Genomic DNA, 18,625 nt, shown 5'->3' with positions numbered 1-18,625 from the left:
AAATTATAGTTAGACTAATACAGCCAATTTTTACTAAACATTCTGATTTGAGTATTTTCCAAAAATCATGATACACTTCAAAAGTATAGACTAAATTGGATGTATGTTCTATTATATGGGTACATTATAATTTTTAGCTATTTTTTGCTTAATTTGATTAATTTGATTCTAAAATAAGTAACAATATAGTGAATATTTCCTACATGTTTGATGTAATCTTGTTTTCTTCAGGTATTTCTAGATTTTGAATGATTATGGATTGAAAACCTTGGGTACATTCTACTAAATTGCCATGCATTGGGTTGATATCAAGTCCTATTTTCCCTGTATACATGTGAGAACGCTGTCTCATTCTTCCATGTGGTATGGAAAGGACACCAAGGATCCCGAAAAAAAGTCTTTTGACTTTTCTTGGACTTGGAGAGAGAAAGCAGGGCTAGGGGTGGAGAAGTAATAAGTTGGTGTGCAGAAGAACTCTCAGCCAAGGCCCCTCCATGAGGAGGTCTCCCTGGAGGCTCCTGGGACTGTCCCAGCTGAGGCCCTCGCACCACACAAAGAAACGGGCTTGGACTGGGAATAAAATGCATGTGAGCCGGGCTGAGGGGGGTTGGGGTGTGGCTGAGTGTCAACTGCAACTCTTTCCAGGCACCTGTGGAGCACTGGCTGGGCACTCAGTCCAATGTGGGCCACTTCCCCCACGAGGCCTGCCCGGGCAATGCCTCCTAATTGTCTAGGGTTGAGGGTGAAAGGTGGCGCATAAGATTTTGGCCTAGAGCTAGACTCTGCATGTCTCCTTAAGGTCCATCAATATTCCCCTATATATTTTTCATACATATGTTAATATATATATACACAAGATATTTTTAAGTATATACAGCATTATAATTTTTGTATTTTCTTCATTAATTGAAATTATGCTATTAAAAATCATCATAAATTTCTTATTTTATGCCTTAAAGTCTAGTTTACATTAAATTAATATAAGCATCACCAATTTCTTTTACTGATATTACACTGATATATCTTTTCCCATCATTTTATTTCAGTAAAGACATTATATTTCGATTGTCTCATGTAAACAATAAACATCTGGATTATATTTATTTTTAATGAAAATTCAGTTTGATAATCTTGGCGTATGGTTGCCATTTTTCTATGTTTTGATGAGCAGAAGCTTTAAGCTTGTCCAATCAATTGCTTTTGTGTCCTTTGCTCAGTGAAAGGCCATGAGGAGTAGCCTTTGTTTTCTGCTTGTTTTTTTTCCCTCGAAGCTTAATAATTTTATCATTTATTCTTAGACAAACTCACTGGTTAATTTTATATTTTTTAATTTATAAATTTTTAATAAACGGTCATGAGATATGTATATCAAACCCTCTTACTTCTATTTTTTCTGTCTTTATATTTTATTTCATTTACTTACTTTTTTAGACTGGTAAGGAAAAGAAGGAAAAAAAATCTGAGTTGTCTAGTCCTATGTCAAATTAATTAAGCTTATAATCACAAACTCTCCCCCTAAGAAAACTCCCAGGCCAGATGCTTCAGTGGTGACATCCATCAAATATTTGAATAAGAAATAGTTCATTATACACAAAATGTTACAAGTAATAGAGGGGGAGGGAACAAATCTTCACTGTTTTTTTTTTTTTTTCGGTACGCAGGCCTCTCACTGTTGTGGCATTCCCCATTGCGGAGCACAGGCTCCAGATGCGCAGGCTCAGTGGCCATGGCTCACGGGCCCAGCCGCTCTGCAGCATGTGGGATCTTCCCGGACCGGGGCAGGAACCCCTGTCCCCTGCATCAGCAGGTGGACTCTCAACCACTGTCCCAGCAGGGAAGCCCTCCACTCATTTCTATGAGGCTACATTAACCCTGATGCTAAAATCTGATAAAGACACTATGAGAAAATAAAAGTACAGTCTTATTATTTTAATAGTTATATATTATTATACTATTTATTATTTAAAATTTAAGCATTCTTTATTAATATATGAATACAAGTATTTTAGTAATAAGTTGAATACAGAAATAGATAAAATGTCTCAAGGCCAAGAAAAAGTTTTCTTAAAGATGCAATATTTACTCAGAATTCTAAATCAGTTACTATATTTCACCATATTAACACACTACAAAAGAAAAATGATATGATCTTCTAACTACATTCAGACATTCCGAATAAGCAATTGACAAACCTCACCAACCATTCATGATACAGACTCAGTAAATTAGGAATCAAAGGGAACGTCTTCAATCTGATAGAGGTTATCTCCAAATATCTAAGGGTACAAGTGAAAGTCTGATTGCTTTCCCCTTAAAATTGGCAAATGTATGCACAGTTCTCTTCACCTGTTATTAGAAATTCTTATCAATATTATAAAATATGTAAAAGAAATAAAATATAAAGATAGGAAAAATAGCTGTAAGGGGTTTGATATACATATCTCATGGCTGTTCATTAAAAATCTATAAGTTACAAGAAAATAGAACTAACCAGGCCAATAGCATTCCTTTCTTGCTAATATTTTATCTAATGGAAGTCATTAAACTTAAATTAGAATTACCAAAAAAAAAAAAAGAAAGAAAGCAGAGTCTGCAAGGTGATGAAAAGTTCAGTTAAATTTCTTAAAAGAAAAATTCAAATTGGAGTTAGAGTCAATAACATACAGGTAATTGTTGAGGCGCTATCAAAGGTGAGACCGCCCAGGGAAAATCGGCAGTGGAGGAAGAAAAACATAAACATATATGTCAAAGATAAATACTCAGAGACTATCCTGAAACAAAACAGGAACCAAAACCAAAACATAAACAGGATAATATAAAATAAATTAAAACCAAAATGGGAGAGGCATTTCAACTAGACATTTTGCTACTCAGGAAAGGGTAGGTACATTGTAAAGGAAGAAGAAATGGTAATACATCCCTTATATTGAACATAGATATGTGTAGTGTTTGCAAGTATGAGTTCTGGAGTCGGAGTACTTTCCAATATGCCTCATCCCCATCGACATATGTGAACTTGAGGTCATATTCAAAAGCTCAGTAGACATTTTATTTTTCTATAAAATGCAATGAGATTTATGTGAAGATCAAATGAGGTAATAACCATTATGATACACTATAATGCCAAATGCTAAAGGTTATGTTCTTATACTATGTATTCTTGTACAGTAACATTATTATATTTTAGGATGTTTACAAAAGTACACATATATATTTTTCCATGGTCCATTCCATAAGCTGGATTCACATTTTTTCAACATATTTTATTAAAATATTTTATAACCCAGAAAAGTAGAGAAAATAATAAAATGAACAGCATGATCTTACCATCCTTATTTGCTAAAAGTTAACTAAAAAAAATAAAGCATTACAGATATGTTGGAAGTCCCATCTGCCCCATTTCACTCCCTAACCTATATCCCTATAAGTGTCTTTCTAGTAAAGCCAGTGTGTGTAAATAACCCTCATGTAAATGTTTACTCTTCTGCTATAGACTATGCAATCATAGTAAATATGGATTTGCTTGTATTTCAAAATTTTAATTAATCATTATCATAATTTACATATATAATTTTTCAATAATATTTTAAAATTCAACATTATACTTTGATATTTATAAATATTAATACATATTCACTATTTTAATCATTCTTTATAATCTCATGGTATGACTGTGCCAGGATAAATTGATTCATTTTCCTATCCATAGGCCTTAGGTTGATTCAGATTTGGAGTGAAAATTTTTGTACACATCTCTTTCAGTACAAACGTAATTATTTACCCAATAGACCTACCTAAAAATGGAACTTCTGAGTTGTAGGATATGCCTTACCATGTGTAACATACACACTCTGTTTTTGTAAAGTCATTTCGAAAACTATCCCCACAAATAATATATTTTATGCCCTAATGACTACCAGACAAATTGTATTTCCCACCTGGCTCAAGAGCTGAAGGCATTAGTAACTATGGTTTTATATATACAGACATATATAACCAGTACTCAATTAGTTATATACTTATTTTATAATAAATACACTGACTAGAACACTTAATAATGCCCTCCCAACATAATTCTTACAAGTTAAAAACCTCTAGTACTAAACCTTATATAACTCATATTTAAATATACAGAAAATGATATATTTATCTGGCTTATATTAATAAAAGCATTTGAAATAGGGACTGACAAAAGCTGTTGCATTTTGAGGTGCTAAGTTACTTTGCCACAAACTAAATTACTTACTCTGAATCTTCCGATTACATTGAAACACCATCCTTCATTCAGACAGTTGATGGTGAAAAGTCTGTAGCGGTCAATTACTTTCTCACAGTTTTTTCCAGTAAATCCTGGAATACAACTGTAAATGCATCACTGTAAGTAAAAAAACTTGCAATTTAAATATTTTCACAGAAGTCTATTAACAGGCTGTCCAAAATAATAATGCTTTGTTTAAATTACATACAACATTTATTATCACATTATGTTTTCAATCATTGATTTTGTCCATGCATACTTGTGTTCCTTTTGTTTGTTTGTTTGTTTGTTTGCATTCAGCCTGGGATCAGTTTATTTTATTTATTTATTTATTTTTACATCTTTATTGGAGTATAATTGCTTTACAATGATGTGTTAGTTTCTGCTTTATAACAGTGAATTAGTTATATGTATACATATGTTCCCATATTTCTTCTCTCTTGTGTCTCCCTCCCTCCCACCCTCCCTATCCCACCCCTATAGGTGGTCACAAAGCACCGAGCTGATCTCCCTGTGCTATGGGGCTGCTTCCCACTAGCTATCTATTTTACGTTTGGTAGTGTACATATGTACATTCCACTCTCTCGCTTTGTCACAGCTTACACTTCCCCCTCCCCATATCCTCAAGTCCATTCTCTAGTAGGTCTGTGACTTTATTCCTGTCTTACCCCTAGGTTCTTCATGACATTTTTTTTCTTAGATTCCATATATATGTGTTAGCATACGGTATTTGTCTTTCTCTTTCTGACTTACTTCACTCTGTATGACAGACTCTAGGTCCATCCACCTCATTACAAATAGCTCAATTTCGTTTCTTTTTATGGCTGAGTAATATTCCATTGTATATATGTGCCACATCTTCTTTATCCATTCTTCTGATGATGGACAGTTAGGTTGTTTCCATCTCTGGGCTATTGTAAATAGAGCTGCAATGAACATTTTGGTACATGACTCTTTTTGAACTTTGGTTTTCTCAGGGTATATGCCCAGTAGTGGGATTTCTGGGTCATATGGTAGTTCTATTTGTAGTTTATTAAGGAACCTCCATACCACTATGGAGAACAGTATGGACATACTTGTGTTCTTTACAAAGTAGAAGTTTTATTTGTTTAGAGGGAATGTGAATAAACTACATCTTCATTGAATGGTCTTAATATTACCTTTTGGAGATATAAGAGTAAAATCAACTTTGGCCTAAATGGATATTTAACAATAAAATATAGGTTTTAGAAAACTATTGGAATAAATGAAAGCATTATTAAAATGTGAAGAAAAAATGGCAAGTGAGGTTTCTAATGTCTAGTAGAGCCATTCTATACTGATGATATGCTCTCAGGAGTTAACGACGACACAGGAATTTTAGACATATTATAAAGAATTACAGTGGACAGTGTATGGTCATAGCTGGGCCAAATATAAGGTTTTGTTTGTTTCTTTGTTAGTTGTCATAGTTACCTTTTTTATAAAGCAATCAGGCTTTTTGAGTGTAATCTAAGTGCCTGATATCAAGCTTTGGATTGCCATAGCATCCATTGTCACACATCCACCTGGAATAAACATATTGCCAGCTGTGTGATGCCTACTCGGGCCTAGACAAGAAGCCTGGCCTCACGTACCCTGGAGCTCCCTTTTTAGAGACCCCTGAGTGACCCAGGTAACTGGCCTCTTGAGTGACCCCACCTTCACACCTTACCCTTCCTGTTCCCTGATTCTCACTGTTAGGGTTTAAATTCACCAATAACGAGTGACCCCACCCTCAACCCTAATAAGGCAGAGAGCCCCAGGCTCTCCTCTCTCTCTCTCTCTGTGTCTTTCTCTCTTCCCCCCTTGTCACAGGGCTGTCGGTGCTGGTGCCCTTTACCCTCCATGCCCTGTGAGTATTATCAGGACTTTTCTTAAGTTCCCTGATGGCTGCTGCTGAGGTGCGTCTTGCAGTCATAATAAGACCCATAAGAGCCACCCTAGCCAGAACATTGGTTCTCTTTGGGGAAATGTCCTTGGGGGCTGCCACAGGTAGTGCAGACCAGGTGAGGGCCCCGGGCATTCCTAGCCAATGGCATCACTATCTAAAGACTGAGACAGACAGGAAATCAATCTGGATTCCAGTCCACTGCAGTGCATTAGCTGCAATCAATAAGGTGCTAAAGAACACACAGTGGTGTTCAGGCTTTCTTTGCCTTCACTCTCATTAATTCATGAGAAATATTCCAGTCTTTTAACTCACATTTAGTAAACTTCTGCTATCAAGTGAATTGGGCATCAAATCAAATGATAATATGTCTCTCTAAAGTACACACCAGAGAATTATGACCAAAAATTATACTTGTTAAAATGAAGTTGTTACAAGCTGAGTTAATAATAAAATGAATTGTACCATACAGTCATTATTTTAAATTTATTAAGTACACTGTATAATTTCATAAAAGAACCCAAGGCCACATTGACACAGTCCAATGAAAATAGCATCAGTAAAACACTTCAGTAATTCACCTTTCCTGCTGTTTGAGGCTCAGCTTTGCAAACTCACCTTGAGAATTAAATCATACCTTCATCCATCAGGAATAACCATGCATTTTTTTTAAGATCTACAATGTGCCAGCCACTAGGTTAATTATTTTCACAAATGTATTATTTTCTAATTCAATTTTCATAATTCTTGTGTGATATTAATTATTACCACTATGATATAAATGAGGAAATATATTCAAAAAAGTTAAGTCAGTTGCTTTGGTCATATGACTAGTTTTAGAGCTGTTATTAAAGTATGATTTAAATTTAAATGTATTGTACTCTTCTACTCCACTGATGAAACCTGTGAAGCTTTGCTTACCTTGCTTCTTTTATCCTGAGGAACTAACCAGAGATCCAGAAATCATTCCAAATACCACTTATTTATGAAAGGTATCTTGTTCACTTTTCCTAATTGGGATGTGGATGGCAGAAAGAGGGAAGCAACAAAATATCCTAAAATTGTGATGAGTTATCGCTATCATGTTTTAATTTTCCTTTTAAGTGGGAATGAATTAAATTGGACAAGACTAGCTATCAATATACTCACTTGTATTTGTATTATTCTGGAGTATGGTTTTAAAAGATGAGAGCCAGGGCTATGAATTAAATGAAGAACTAATATTCAGTCATTAATGAGACCAGGTTGACAGACTGCTAGATGAAGATTAGGCAACAGAATCTCAGAGAAAGATGTTTCTAAACAATCCAGGGCTTATTGATCATGAAAAATTGGCCCAAAATGTTAACACTATCATTACAAACCAAGAAGGAAGCCCCAAAACACCATATGTGACCCTTGACCCAGGGAAGTTTACCCCAAAGGCAGAGGAAACCTGTTGAGTTTCAGGTAATCAACCATCATGTGCCTCCACTACCCCCACCCCTCCCACCCCCATGGCTTGAAATCTAAGAGAAACTCCAGAATCTCATTCACAAGGAAAATGACATCCTCATAACTCAGCCTGAAGTCAAGGAAATAAAACACTTAAATAACATTCTTAAATACATGATACGATGATCAGAGAGTGCAAACATTTAAATCAAGGTTTGTAGGGTGTGCAGTTACAGTTCACGATGAATAATAAGACATGACCATGGGGAATGGGTCAAGATTAGATGGAGGAGGAAAAAAATTATAAAATAACCATCAAAGGATTTAAGCAATCAGGTAGGTTGATTCCCAAGATGGATGCTGAAGTCATCAAGAAAGATGACAATAGTTGTAGAGAAAAGAACACAAGCCAGATGCTAGAGCCATAGTTGGGGATGGACAGGACCTAAGAGAAGAGGAGATGCTTGAAAGGAGCCTGGGGACAGAGAAACAGAGTTAGGGAGAGAATGATCTATGGAATAGCTATGTGCTAAAAATAGACAGGCTTTTGAGGGGAAAGAAAACTGGTCTGGATATGGCAACAATGGCAAGGCTACCTACACAGTTCCTCAACAGATGTACGCAGGTTGTGGGTGAATGGATAGAGCCACCAAAGAAGACTCCAGGTTTCAGCCAGAAAACAGAAAGGAAGGTATATAAAGAGAGTGTGGTGTTGCAGAATTTGCTGCTGACAAATGAGATCCCGAGGGCACAGCAGAGAATATTGGATATTGAAGCATTAGAGGCTGTACAGAGCAGTGTGGGGCTAAGATTGATTTGATCAGGTATGAGCTGGAAGACTTGGAGGTTACAGGATACTAATTCAACCTTTATGTATATAGCTCTGTACTAACTTCTGTCATTATGTTTTGTTAGTTATTATTCACAGGGAAATTAATAGCTTCAGGACTAAGAGAAGAAATTATACATATATTTTCAAAATGAAGCACATAGGGGGCCAAATTTAAGGATGACTTCTGTCAATTATAACAGTCCCTGAAAATATAAAATTATATGAATAAAGCAGAAGGTCCTCTTGATGAAGAAATGTAAACAATGCCCCAGATATCTTCAGTTGGAATAGAGTTTATAACCATAATCTGAAATTTTAATACTGTGGTTAAACTTTAACAAACTTTTTTACCATGTTAAGTTTCAAATTTCAGAATGATTTATTCAAAAGGAAAGCTTAGCCTTATAAATATGGCTATTGATTTCAAGGAAAGAAAAATGTAGCAACCTAGCTTTTGAGATAATTAACTCCAAGAGATTGAAGTTTCCTGTTAGTTAGGAGTTATTGGGTGACCAAGTTCCTCATCCAAATGTGTGATTGCTATTTTTAAAAGAATTTTTCAAAATTAATATGAAAATATAACTTTATTATTTGTTGAAAGGAAATATGTTGACCTATATATGTCTGTGTTACGATGTTCTATTTCAAAGTCACAGTTCATGCTTAATTAGGTTTACTTGTGACAGACACTGAAAACCCTAACCCCACCCATGGCTGATGTGGAGAGACATCATACAGACTAATGAAATGCTGAAACTGATGTGAGAAAAAAAAAAAAAAGTATGTTAATACACTGAATTGACACTTAAGCAGCACAAGCTATAAATGCAACTCTGAGTAGGAAACGGGAAAAAAAAAAAAAAAAAAACAAGCTGAGAGAATAAAATAGAACATTATTATCCCATGAAATATCTTAGAATTTGAGTGGAGAAAATAAAAAGTTTAGAAAGCAAAAACATGTATATATAACATAATTTCTGATTTTTTAAAACCATAGTACTTATTATTATCTAGTTTATGGTGTCTTTTACAAAGATAACTCTCAATAAATATTTTTTAAACAATTGATTTTCAGGCTAGAAAAAAAAAATGATGTAAGAGAAAGACACTCGCTGGTTGCATTACTCTCTATTTCCTGATTCATGTTTCTTCATTTTATTCTGAATATTCAGAAGGCAATCATCTTTACATTAGACAATATTAGAGTCACTGCATTCAGTAAATATTAAAATAGCTAAGTGTGTGTGTCTCTGCGTATGTACTCGTGTTTGTATGTGATTGTGTGATTGTTTGTGATGGCAGTATCAGAACAGTGGGTCCTGACACGCTTCAAAGCCCTCGTGTGGTCTGGTGGGACATGCACTCCCATCCCTGGTGTGTAGTGGAGAATGTAGAGTACTGCTTTCTCCAGTTGTGATGCCCTGCCCTCCAGTGCCCTGCGCCTTCAGTCCCCAGCCTCCAGCAGAGAGCTAGTTAGGACCTGGAAGGCCTCACTGGAGCTGTGCTGGGCAGTGCCCTGGACATCACCTCTCACATAGGGAAAGGGGGCCCCAGAGACTGCAGCTTCAACATTGCCTTTGAAGGAGTTTCCGGGCTATCCACTGAGCTCCTGACAAGCCCTCACACCCCTAACTCCTTGCCAACACTCTCAATTGCCCCACTAGGATCTAACTTCAAGGCCATCAAGGTGAACCTCTTATCACCATTTACCATGGACATCTCAAGAAGCCAAAGGATTCTCAGGAGGTAAGTTTATTTCCTCTCTCATTTGATCATAGTAATTTAGACCTAGTCCATACGTTCAAGTAGAGAAACTGATAGCATTATCACCTTTCTGTTCTCCTCTCTTCATTTTACTCCTTTCCAACCCCACACTTTTTTCCCCAGATTCATAATAAAAAAAAAGTAAAAGCTTAGGTTGAGATGTGTGGATGAAGTAGGTGAAAAGGTGTAGGAGGATTTTCTGCATTGATGCTGTTTGAACTCAGATCAGCATCTCTGGAGAATTTTGTAGAAATGCACATTTGCAATCCCCACCCCAGACTGACTGAATTAGAAACTCTAGGGGAAGGGAAAAATGATCTGTGTTTTAAACAGCCTTTCAGGAGTTTCTAATGCAGCTAAAGTCTGGTACAGCTAGTGTGAGAATCACTGTTCCAGAAACACATACCTTCTAATATAACAATGCACAGATAAATTTTTAACTAAAAGCATTTAAGTCAAAGGGTGTTTGATTTTCTCATTATTTTCAGTGATTCTCTTAATCTCCTTTGAGAAAAGAAAAGTCGCTTTCAAGACTATTTTTTTCATTGTTTCAACTTCATGTTTTATTAGTTTATATTGATCATATGACCTTTACTTCATGTGAGTCAAAGTTAGCAACTTTTTTGCACTGTCATTGGTGAGTTTGTGGATGGGAGAATCTGGGGGCTGGAAACTGTTTTGTGTTCCCCACATTCTTACTGATTTCTGAAGCTTGGGTTTTCAGTCATCATTCAAATTAGTCTGTGTTATTTCTGCCCTTTGAATAAGTTTTACTTTTACTCTCCTGTCACTTTTCTTATCTTTCACCCTCTTTTAATTGGTAGCCTAATTTAATCAATAGAGGGGACAACGTTTTTAATTAAGTAGATTCAAGATGAGTGAGCACAATGTATATTGTGCTCAATGTAAATTTTTAAAGAATGTGGGCAATCTCAACAATTAGAATGCATACAGTGGCTCATATTAATTTCACGAGTAAGTTTACTTCAAAGTTGTTACAACTAGTTACCTATTTGACATATTTCATCCATCCTAGGGAAACCTAACTTGAATTTCTATAACTTTCATCCTATCTAAAACATGCTTTACAAAGCATTCAAGATCAAACTCCATCATTTTAAAATTAAATATATTAATTAATAATATAACAGTAAACTGAGTGATGACAACAATGCCTCCAGTTATCTAGTTTTCCCTTTGATGATAAAATATAAAACAAAGCCTTCTAGACAACTAGAATAATGCTAATAATAAAAACCAATAAAAGCATCATACTTGATAAAAAATATATATATGAATGCATATTTACCTATATTTATATAATGCTATCCATATTTTTAAAGCTGATCACTTTTCTAAGTAGACTCACAAATATACTAGTCCTATAAGGCTCAGAACTAGAAATTATAAATTAAAAAGCCAATATTGTTAAAAGGATAATAGCTCGATTTATAGGTGAGCTAATATAAGATTGAATGCATCCACAGATTTGACTTGATGGGTTGGATGTTCTAAGGTCTTTATATATTGAGGAGGTTTCTCTCCATTCACTTTTGAAAATGTCAAATTTTAAAAGCTTAATATGTTTTTTAACTTTGCATTTAGAGTCTTTGAAATTGATGAAAATAGTGTCCACTGTACATCTATAATGCACATGCATCTGTGATATACGTGCCCGGATTTTTTGTGTACTTTTAAGGTTTTCCTGTACCACAGCTTTTATTTTTTAATTTTTTTAATTATTTTTTTAATTCAAACAGAAAGTCGCAAAAATTATAATCATCCTCATCAGTTCACTCAGTCCCTACCACAGCTTTTAATGTTCTGCTTTTATGGATATTCTAAAAGTTCTGAGCTTGTTTACTGCCCTTCAATAATGCCTAACAGAACTTTCTTTAAGCAGATAAAAGTCTAGCAAGATAAAAGTCAAGCAAGTGTGAAGAGTACAAATTACACTTCTTGATGGTGTGAGAAATTAACTATAAAGCTATTTAAAATGGTCTAAAGTGATAGTCCCAGATAACTAATTCACTTCTGTCATTTACAAGTCGGTAATTTTTAGCAAGTCTTTATTTAAATAAGACACTGTTTCCTAAAACTTTGCCTAAAGATCCTAAAAGAAAACTCTCAGCTGAGGTCTGTGAATTGCAGGAAGAGACAATGGGTCTACCCTTTCAAACAATAATAGTAAGGATGTGTGTGTACAGTAGAAATAATACTGTGGGCACTTACATTATCTCTTCCTTCTAGACCTTCAAATATTATCCAGCTATCCTAAACATCTTCATTACAAAACAAAATAGATGTTTTAGGATGGTATGCCCAAATTATGATTAAGAATTGTTCCAGGGCTTCCCTGGTGGCGCAGTGGTTGAGAGACCGCCTGCCAATGCAGGGGACATGGGTTCGTGCCCCGGTCCGGGAAGATCCCACAAGCCGCAGAGTGGCTGGGCCTGTGAGCCATGGCCGCTGAGCCTGCGAGTCCGGAGCCTGTGCTCCACAATGGGAGAAGCCCGCGTATCGCAAAAAAAAAAAATGAATTGCTCCAATATTTATTTAAAACCAATGCCACAACATTTAAACATTTCATAGAAAAAGCATTAAGATTTTTCTACTTTAACTGGAAATAAAATACTATAAGCCATTAAAGTTTTTTAAGCTTAAAACAGAACATTGTTTTATTTTTGTCCACAGGATTTAAAATTCATATATTTTTGTTTAAAAATAGGAAGTTAATTATACCTGCAATGATAATCTTTCTCATATTTCATACTTGTGGCATTAATCTTGCAAGGAAAAGACTCCAGTGGTGTTTGAAGTTGCTTACAATGCTTGACCGTACATATTGGTGAAAACATGCACATGATATCCTAGAAAAGATTAAAAAGTATTTTTTACAAAAAGAAATCTGTATATCTCAAAGATAATAAAAGGATTCTTACATGGGGAGAGATGGAAATTATTTTCATAAGCAGGTAGTAGAAGTTCTCACTCAGTGCAACAATGTGGAAGATTCTATTTTCCAAAACGTCCCAACATTGTTTCCCATGTCACACACTCTTCCTACTACCTTATTTCAACATCTCCCTAATTGAGAATTGGGGCCATATTTACCCCCTTGAGTGTAAGCAAGCTGTGACTATGGGGAAAGGATGCTCTGTGACTTTAAAGGCTAGGTTTAAAATGGACATACAGAGTCTGGTTATCTGGGAATGCTTGGAACCCAGCCACCATGCTGTGAGGACACACAAGCCACACAAAATAATTTTATTTAGGATATGGCTGATAGTTCCAGTTGAGGATGTGGTTGACAACCAGCATTGACCCCTGGACATGTGAGTGAGGAAATCTTTAAGGTATGAATATTAATTCATATTATGAATGAATCTTACCAAAATGAAAGATTGTCATTTGTGGGAACTACTAAATTATTTCCTATTCTTATTTATTTAACTATTAAATAAAATGTTAAAATGCAATAATATAAAATAATCAAATAATAAAGAAAATATTTTTAAATAACTAAAAATGAAAAGTTTACAAACATATTGTTCACAAAGGAGACTTCTGTCAGAATAACAAAAATTAAAATTGAAGAGTAGTTTTGAAATTGGGGTTTCTATTTAAAATGGGAACAGTGAAAATAAGCAAGTCAAATACATTTTCTGATGTTCCTGAGTTTGAAAATTACAATATGTTAATTAGAAGTTTAATTATTTGTACTTTTCAAACAGCTTAGTAATGGTAAAATATATTTTAAAACCACTCCCTTGTATGTTAGATTCAGACTTACCATTGGAATATCAATGCAGTCAGTAACATTCTGACATGGTTTTGGTGAACACTCATTGACATAGGTTTCACAGCTTTGATTGAGATATCCTTCTTTGCATTCCAAAATGTAAGCTGAGCTTTTATTTTGACTAATTTCTCCTTTCCAACAAGACTGAGAAACACAATGTTCCATTGACTCCACACAGAATGGACCTTAAAAGATGAAACACACACAGAAAGAAAATATGAACATAGGCATGTACAAAAACTTGGTATAGAAAAAGTCTCTAGAGTTCATGAAATCTTCTTAAACACGTTTATCATGGTATAATTTACAGGTCATAGAATTCACCCACTGCGAATCTATAACTCAATAATTTTTGCAAGTGTATATAGCTATTGGACCGTCAGCACTACCCTGCTTCAGCACATCTCCATTACCAAAAAAGGGCTTTTTTATGGTCACTCTTTGTCCCCAAATCCAGCTTCAGGCAACCATTAATCTTTCTGTCTCTACAGATTTGCTTTTTCTGGGCATTTCATATAAATGGAATGGTACAATATATTGTCTTTTGTGATTGGCTTCTTTCCTTAGAATAAAATATTTGAGGATTTTTCATGCATGTATCACTACTTTTACTCTTTATTGCCAAAGAGCAATTCAAAATATATATAATATTTTGTTTATTCATTCACAAGTTGGTAAACATTTCGGTTGTTTCTACTTTTTAACATTTTTATTGAGATGTAATTGACACATAACATTCTTAGTCTCAGGTGTATAGCATAATGATTCAATGTATGTATATATTGTGAGATCATCATCACAATAAGTTTAGTTAACATTCATAACCACACACAGTTACTGTTTGTCTTATTTTTTCTCATGATGAGAACTTTTAAGACCTACTCTCTTAGCAACTAACTTTTATGAGCAATTAATTCACTCACAGGTATTTGGGTGGATATATACTTTAGTAGCTCTTGCACAGATTCCTGACAGAGAAATTGCTGAGGTGTAAATTTATTTGTAACATTTTTTTTTTTTTTTTTTTGGTGGTACGCGGGCCTCTCACTGTTGTGGCCTCTCCCATTGTGGAGCACAGGCTCAGCGGCCATGGCTCCACAGGCCCAGCCGCTCCGCGGCATGTAAGATCTTCCCAGACCGCGGCACGAACCCGTGTCCCCTGCATCGGCAGGCGGACTCTCAACCACTGCACCACCAGGGTAGCCCTATGTGTAACTTTATAAGAAACTGCCAAACTGTTTTGCAAGGTAGCTGTGCCATTTTTCATTCACACCATCAATCTGTGAGAGTTCCTGTTTCTCACATTCTTGCCAACATTTAATATTGTCCATTTTCTTTATTATAGCTCTTCTAGTGGTTGTAAAATAGTATCTCAATTCAATTTGCATTCTCATAAGAATAAAGATTTTGAGTAACTTGTCATGTTTATTAACCATTTGTATGTCTTACTTAATGAAATTTACCTTCATATATAGAAAATATTTTAAATTGTGTTATTTTCTTATTATTGAGTAGTGAGTGTTCTTTTCATATTCTGAACACAGGCTGCCTGAGGCTGCTTTAATTTCTTTGATAAAAATGGACAGTTCTGGGCTCAGAGAGGGGATAGATGGCAGAAGAGTAAGACGCAGAGATCACCTTCCTCCCCACAGATACATCAGAAACACATCTACACGTGGAACAACTCCTGCAGAACACCTACTTAATGCTGGCAGAAGACCTCAGACCTCCCAAAGGGCAAGAAAGTCCCCACGTACCTAGATAGGGCAAAAGAAAAAAGAATAAACAGAGACAAAAGAATAGGGATGGGACCTGCACCAGTGGGAGGGAGCCGTGAAGTAGGAAAGGTTTCCACACCCTAGAAGCCCCTTCGGGGGCGGAGACTGTGGGTGGCAGAGGGGGAAAGCTTTGGGATCGCGGAGGAGAGCACAGCAACAGGTGTGCGGGGCAAAGCAGAGAGACTCCCGCACAGAGGATCAGTGCCGACTGGCACTCACCAGCCCGAGAGGCTTATCTGCTCACCCGCCAGGGTGGGTGGGGCTGGGAGCTCAGGCTCAGGCTTTGGTAAGAGTGCAGGGAGAGGACCGGAGTTGGAGGCGTGAACACAGCCTCAAGGGGTTAGTGTCATTGGCTGGCCGGGAAGGAGTCCAGGGAAAAGTCTGGAGCTGTCGAAGGGGCAAGAGACTTTTTCTTCCCCTTTTGTTTCCTGGTGCGCTGAGGAGAGGGGATTAAGAACGCTGCTTAAAGGAGCTCGAGAGATGGGTGCAAGCCGTGGCTAAAAGCGCGGACCCCAGAGACGGGCATGAGATGCTAGGGCTGCTGCTACCGCCACCAAGAAGCCTGTGTGTGAGCACAGGTCACTATCCACACCCCAATTCTGGGGAGCCTGTGCAGCCCGCCATTGCCGGGGTCCCGGGATACAGGGACAACTTCCCTGGGAGAACGGACGTTGCGCCACAGGCTGGTGCAACGTCACAATGGCCTCTGCCGCCGCAGGCTCGCCCAGCATCCGTACCCCTCCCTCCCCCCTGCCTGAGTGATCCAGAGTCCCCAAATCAGTGGCTCCTTTAACCCCATCCTGCCTGAGCAAAGAACAGACGCCCTCCGGCGACCTACCTGCAGAGGCAGGGCCAAATCCAAAGCTGAAACCTAGGAGCTGTTCGAACAAAGAAGAGAAAGGGAAATCGCTCCCAGCAGCCTCAGGAGCAGCGGCTTAAATCTCCGCAATCAACTTGATGTACCCTGCATCTGTGGAATACCTGAACAGACAATGAAACATCCCAAATTGAGGAGGTGGACTTTGACAGCAAGGTTTATTATTTTTTCCCCTTTTCCTCCTTTTGTGAGTGGTTATGTGTATGCTTCTGTGTGAGATTTTGTCTGTATAGCTTTGTTTTCATCATTTGTCTTAGGGTTCTATCTGTCCTTTTTTTTTCATTTTACTTAAAAATTTTTTTTCTTAATAATTTTTATTTTAATAATTTTATTTTATTTTACCTTCATTTTATTTTATCTTCTTTCTTTCTTTCTTTCTTTCTTTCTTTCTTTCTTTCTTTCTTTTAGTCAGTGCTGTGCCTCTGAGGTGGGAGAGCCAACTTCAGGACACTGGTTTACAACAGACCTCCCAGCTCAACATAATATTAAATGGCGAAAATCTCCCAGAGATCTCCATCTCAACACTGACACCCAGCTTCACTCAACGACCAGCAAGGTACAGTACAGGACACCCTATGCCAAACAACTAGCAAGACAGGAAGACAACCCCACCCATTAGCAGAGATAAGAAAGGGACTGAGAAAATATTTGAAGAGATTATAGTTGAAAACTTCCCTAATATGGAAAAGGAGATAGTTAATCAAGTCCAGGAAACACAGAGAGTCCCATACAGGATAAATCCAAGGAGAAACATGCCAAGACACACATTAATCAAACTGGCAAAAATTAAATACAAAGAAAACATATTAAAAGCAGCGAGGGAAAAACAATAAATAACACAAGGGAATCCCCATAAGGTTAAGAGCTGAACTTTCAGCAGAAACTCTGCAAGCCAGAAGGGACAGGCAGGACATATTTAAAGTGATGAAAGAGAAAAACCTACAACCAAGATTACTCTACCCAGCAAGTTTCTCATTCAGATTTGACGGAGAAATTAGAAACTTTACAGACAAGCAAAAACTGAGAGAGTTCAGCACCACCAAACCGTCTTTACAACAAGTGCTAAAGGATCTTCTCTAGGTGAGAAACACAAGAGAAGGAAAAGACCTCTAAAAACAAACCCCCAAAAATTAAGAAAATGGTAATAGGAACATACATATCGATAATTACCTTAAATATAAATGGATTAAATGTTCCCACCAAGGGCACAGACTGGCTGAATGGATACAAAAACAAGACCCGTATATATGCTGTCTACAAGAGACCCACTTCAGACCTAGAGACACATATAGACTGTAAGTGACGGGATGGAAAAACATATTCCATGCAAATGGAAAGCAAAAGAAAGCTGGAGTAGCTATTCTCATATCATACAAAATAGACTTTAAAATAAAGAGTATTAGAAGAGACAAAGAAGGACACTACATAATGATCAAGGGATTAATCCAAGAAGAAGATATAATTGTAAATATTTGTGCACCCAACACAGGAGTACATAAGGCAAATATTAACAGCCATAAAAGGGGAAATTGAGAGTAGCACATTCATAGTAGGGGACTTTAACACCCCACTTTCACCAATGGACAGATCATCCTAAATGAAAATAAATAAGGAAACACAAGCTTTAAATAATACATTAAACAAGATGGACTTAATTGATATTTATAGGACATTCCATCCAAAAACAACAGAATACACATTTTTTCTCAAGTGCTCATGGAACATTCTCTGGGATAGATCATATCTTGGGTCACAAATCAAGCCTTTGTAAATTTAGGAAAATTGCAATTGTATCAGGTATCTTTTCTGACCACAACACTATAAGACTAGATATCAATTACAGGAAAATATCTGTAAAAAATACAAACACATGGAGACTAAACAATACACTACTTAATAATGAAGTGATCACTGAAAAATCAAAGGGGAAATCAAAAAATACCTAGAAACAAATGACAATGGAGACACAAC

At 36.5% G+C, this 18,625-nt stretch overlaps 1 protein-coding gene across 1 annotated transcript in view; it reads right to left on the bottom strand.

The window, feature by feature from the left end:
- EYS (EGF-like photoreceptor maintenance factor) overlaps positions 1 to 18,625 on the bottom strand; it is a 1,631,219-nt gene that overhangs the window by 1,527,813 nt on the left and 84,781 nt on the right. Inside the window, 3 exon segments of the mRNA XM_024761621.1 lie at positions 4,247 to 4,361; positions 12,940 to 13,067; positions 13,991 to 14,184. Coding sequence (XP_024617389.1) covers positions 4,247 to 4,361; positions 12,940 to 13,067; positions 13,991 to 14,184 — 437 coding nt within the window.

This window comes from Neophocaena asiaeorientalis, unplaced genomic scaffold (assembly GCF_003031525.2).
Source record: "Neophocaena asiaeorientalis asiaeorientalis breed wild unplaced genomic scaffold, Neophocaena_asiaeorientalis_V1.1 scaffold169, whole genome shotgun sequence".
Lineage (NCBI taxonomy): Eukaryota > Metazoa > Chordata > Mammalia > Artiodactyla > Phocoenidae > Neophocaena > Neophocaena asiaeorientalis.
The sequence above is the reverse complement of the archived record's forward strand: the minus strand, read 5'-3'. Positions and strand labels throughout refer to the sequence as shown.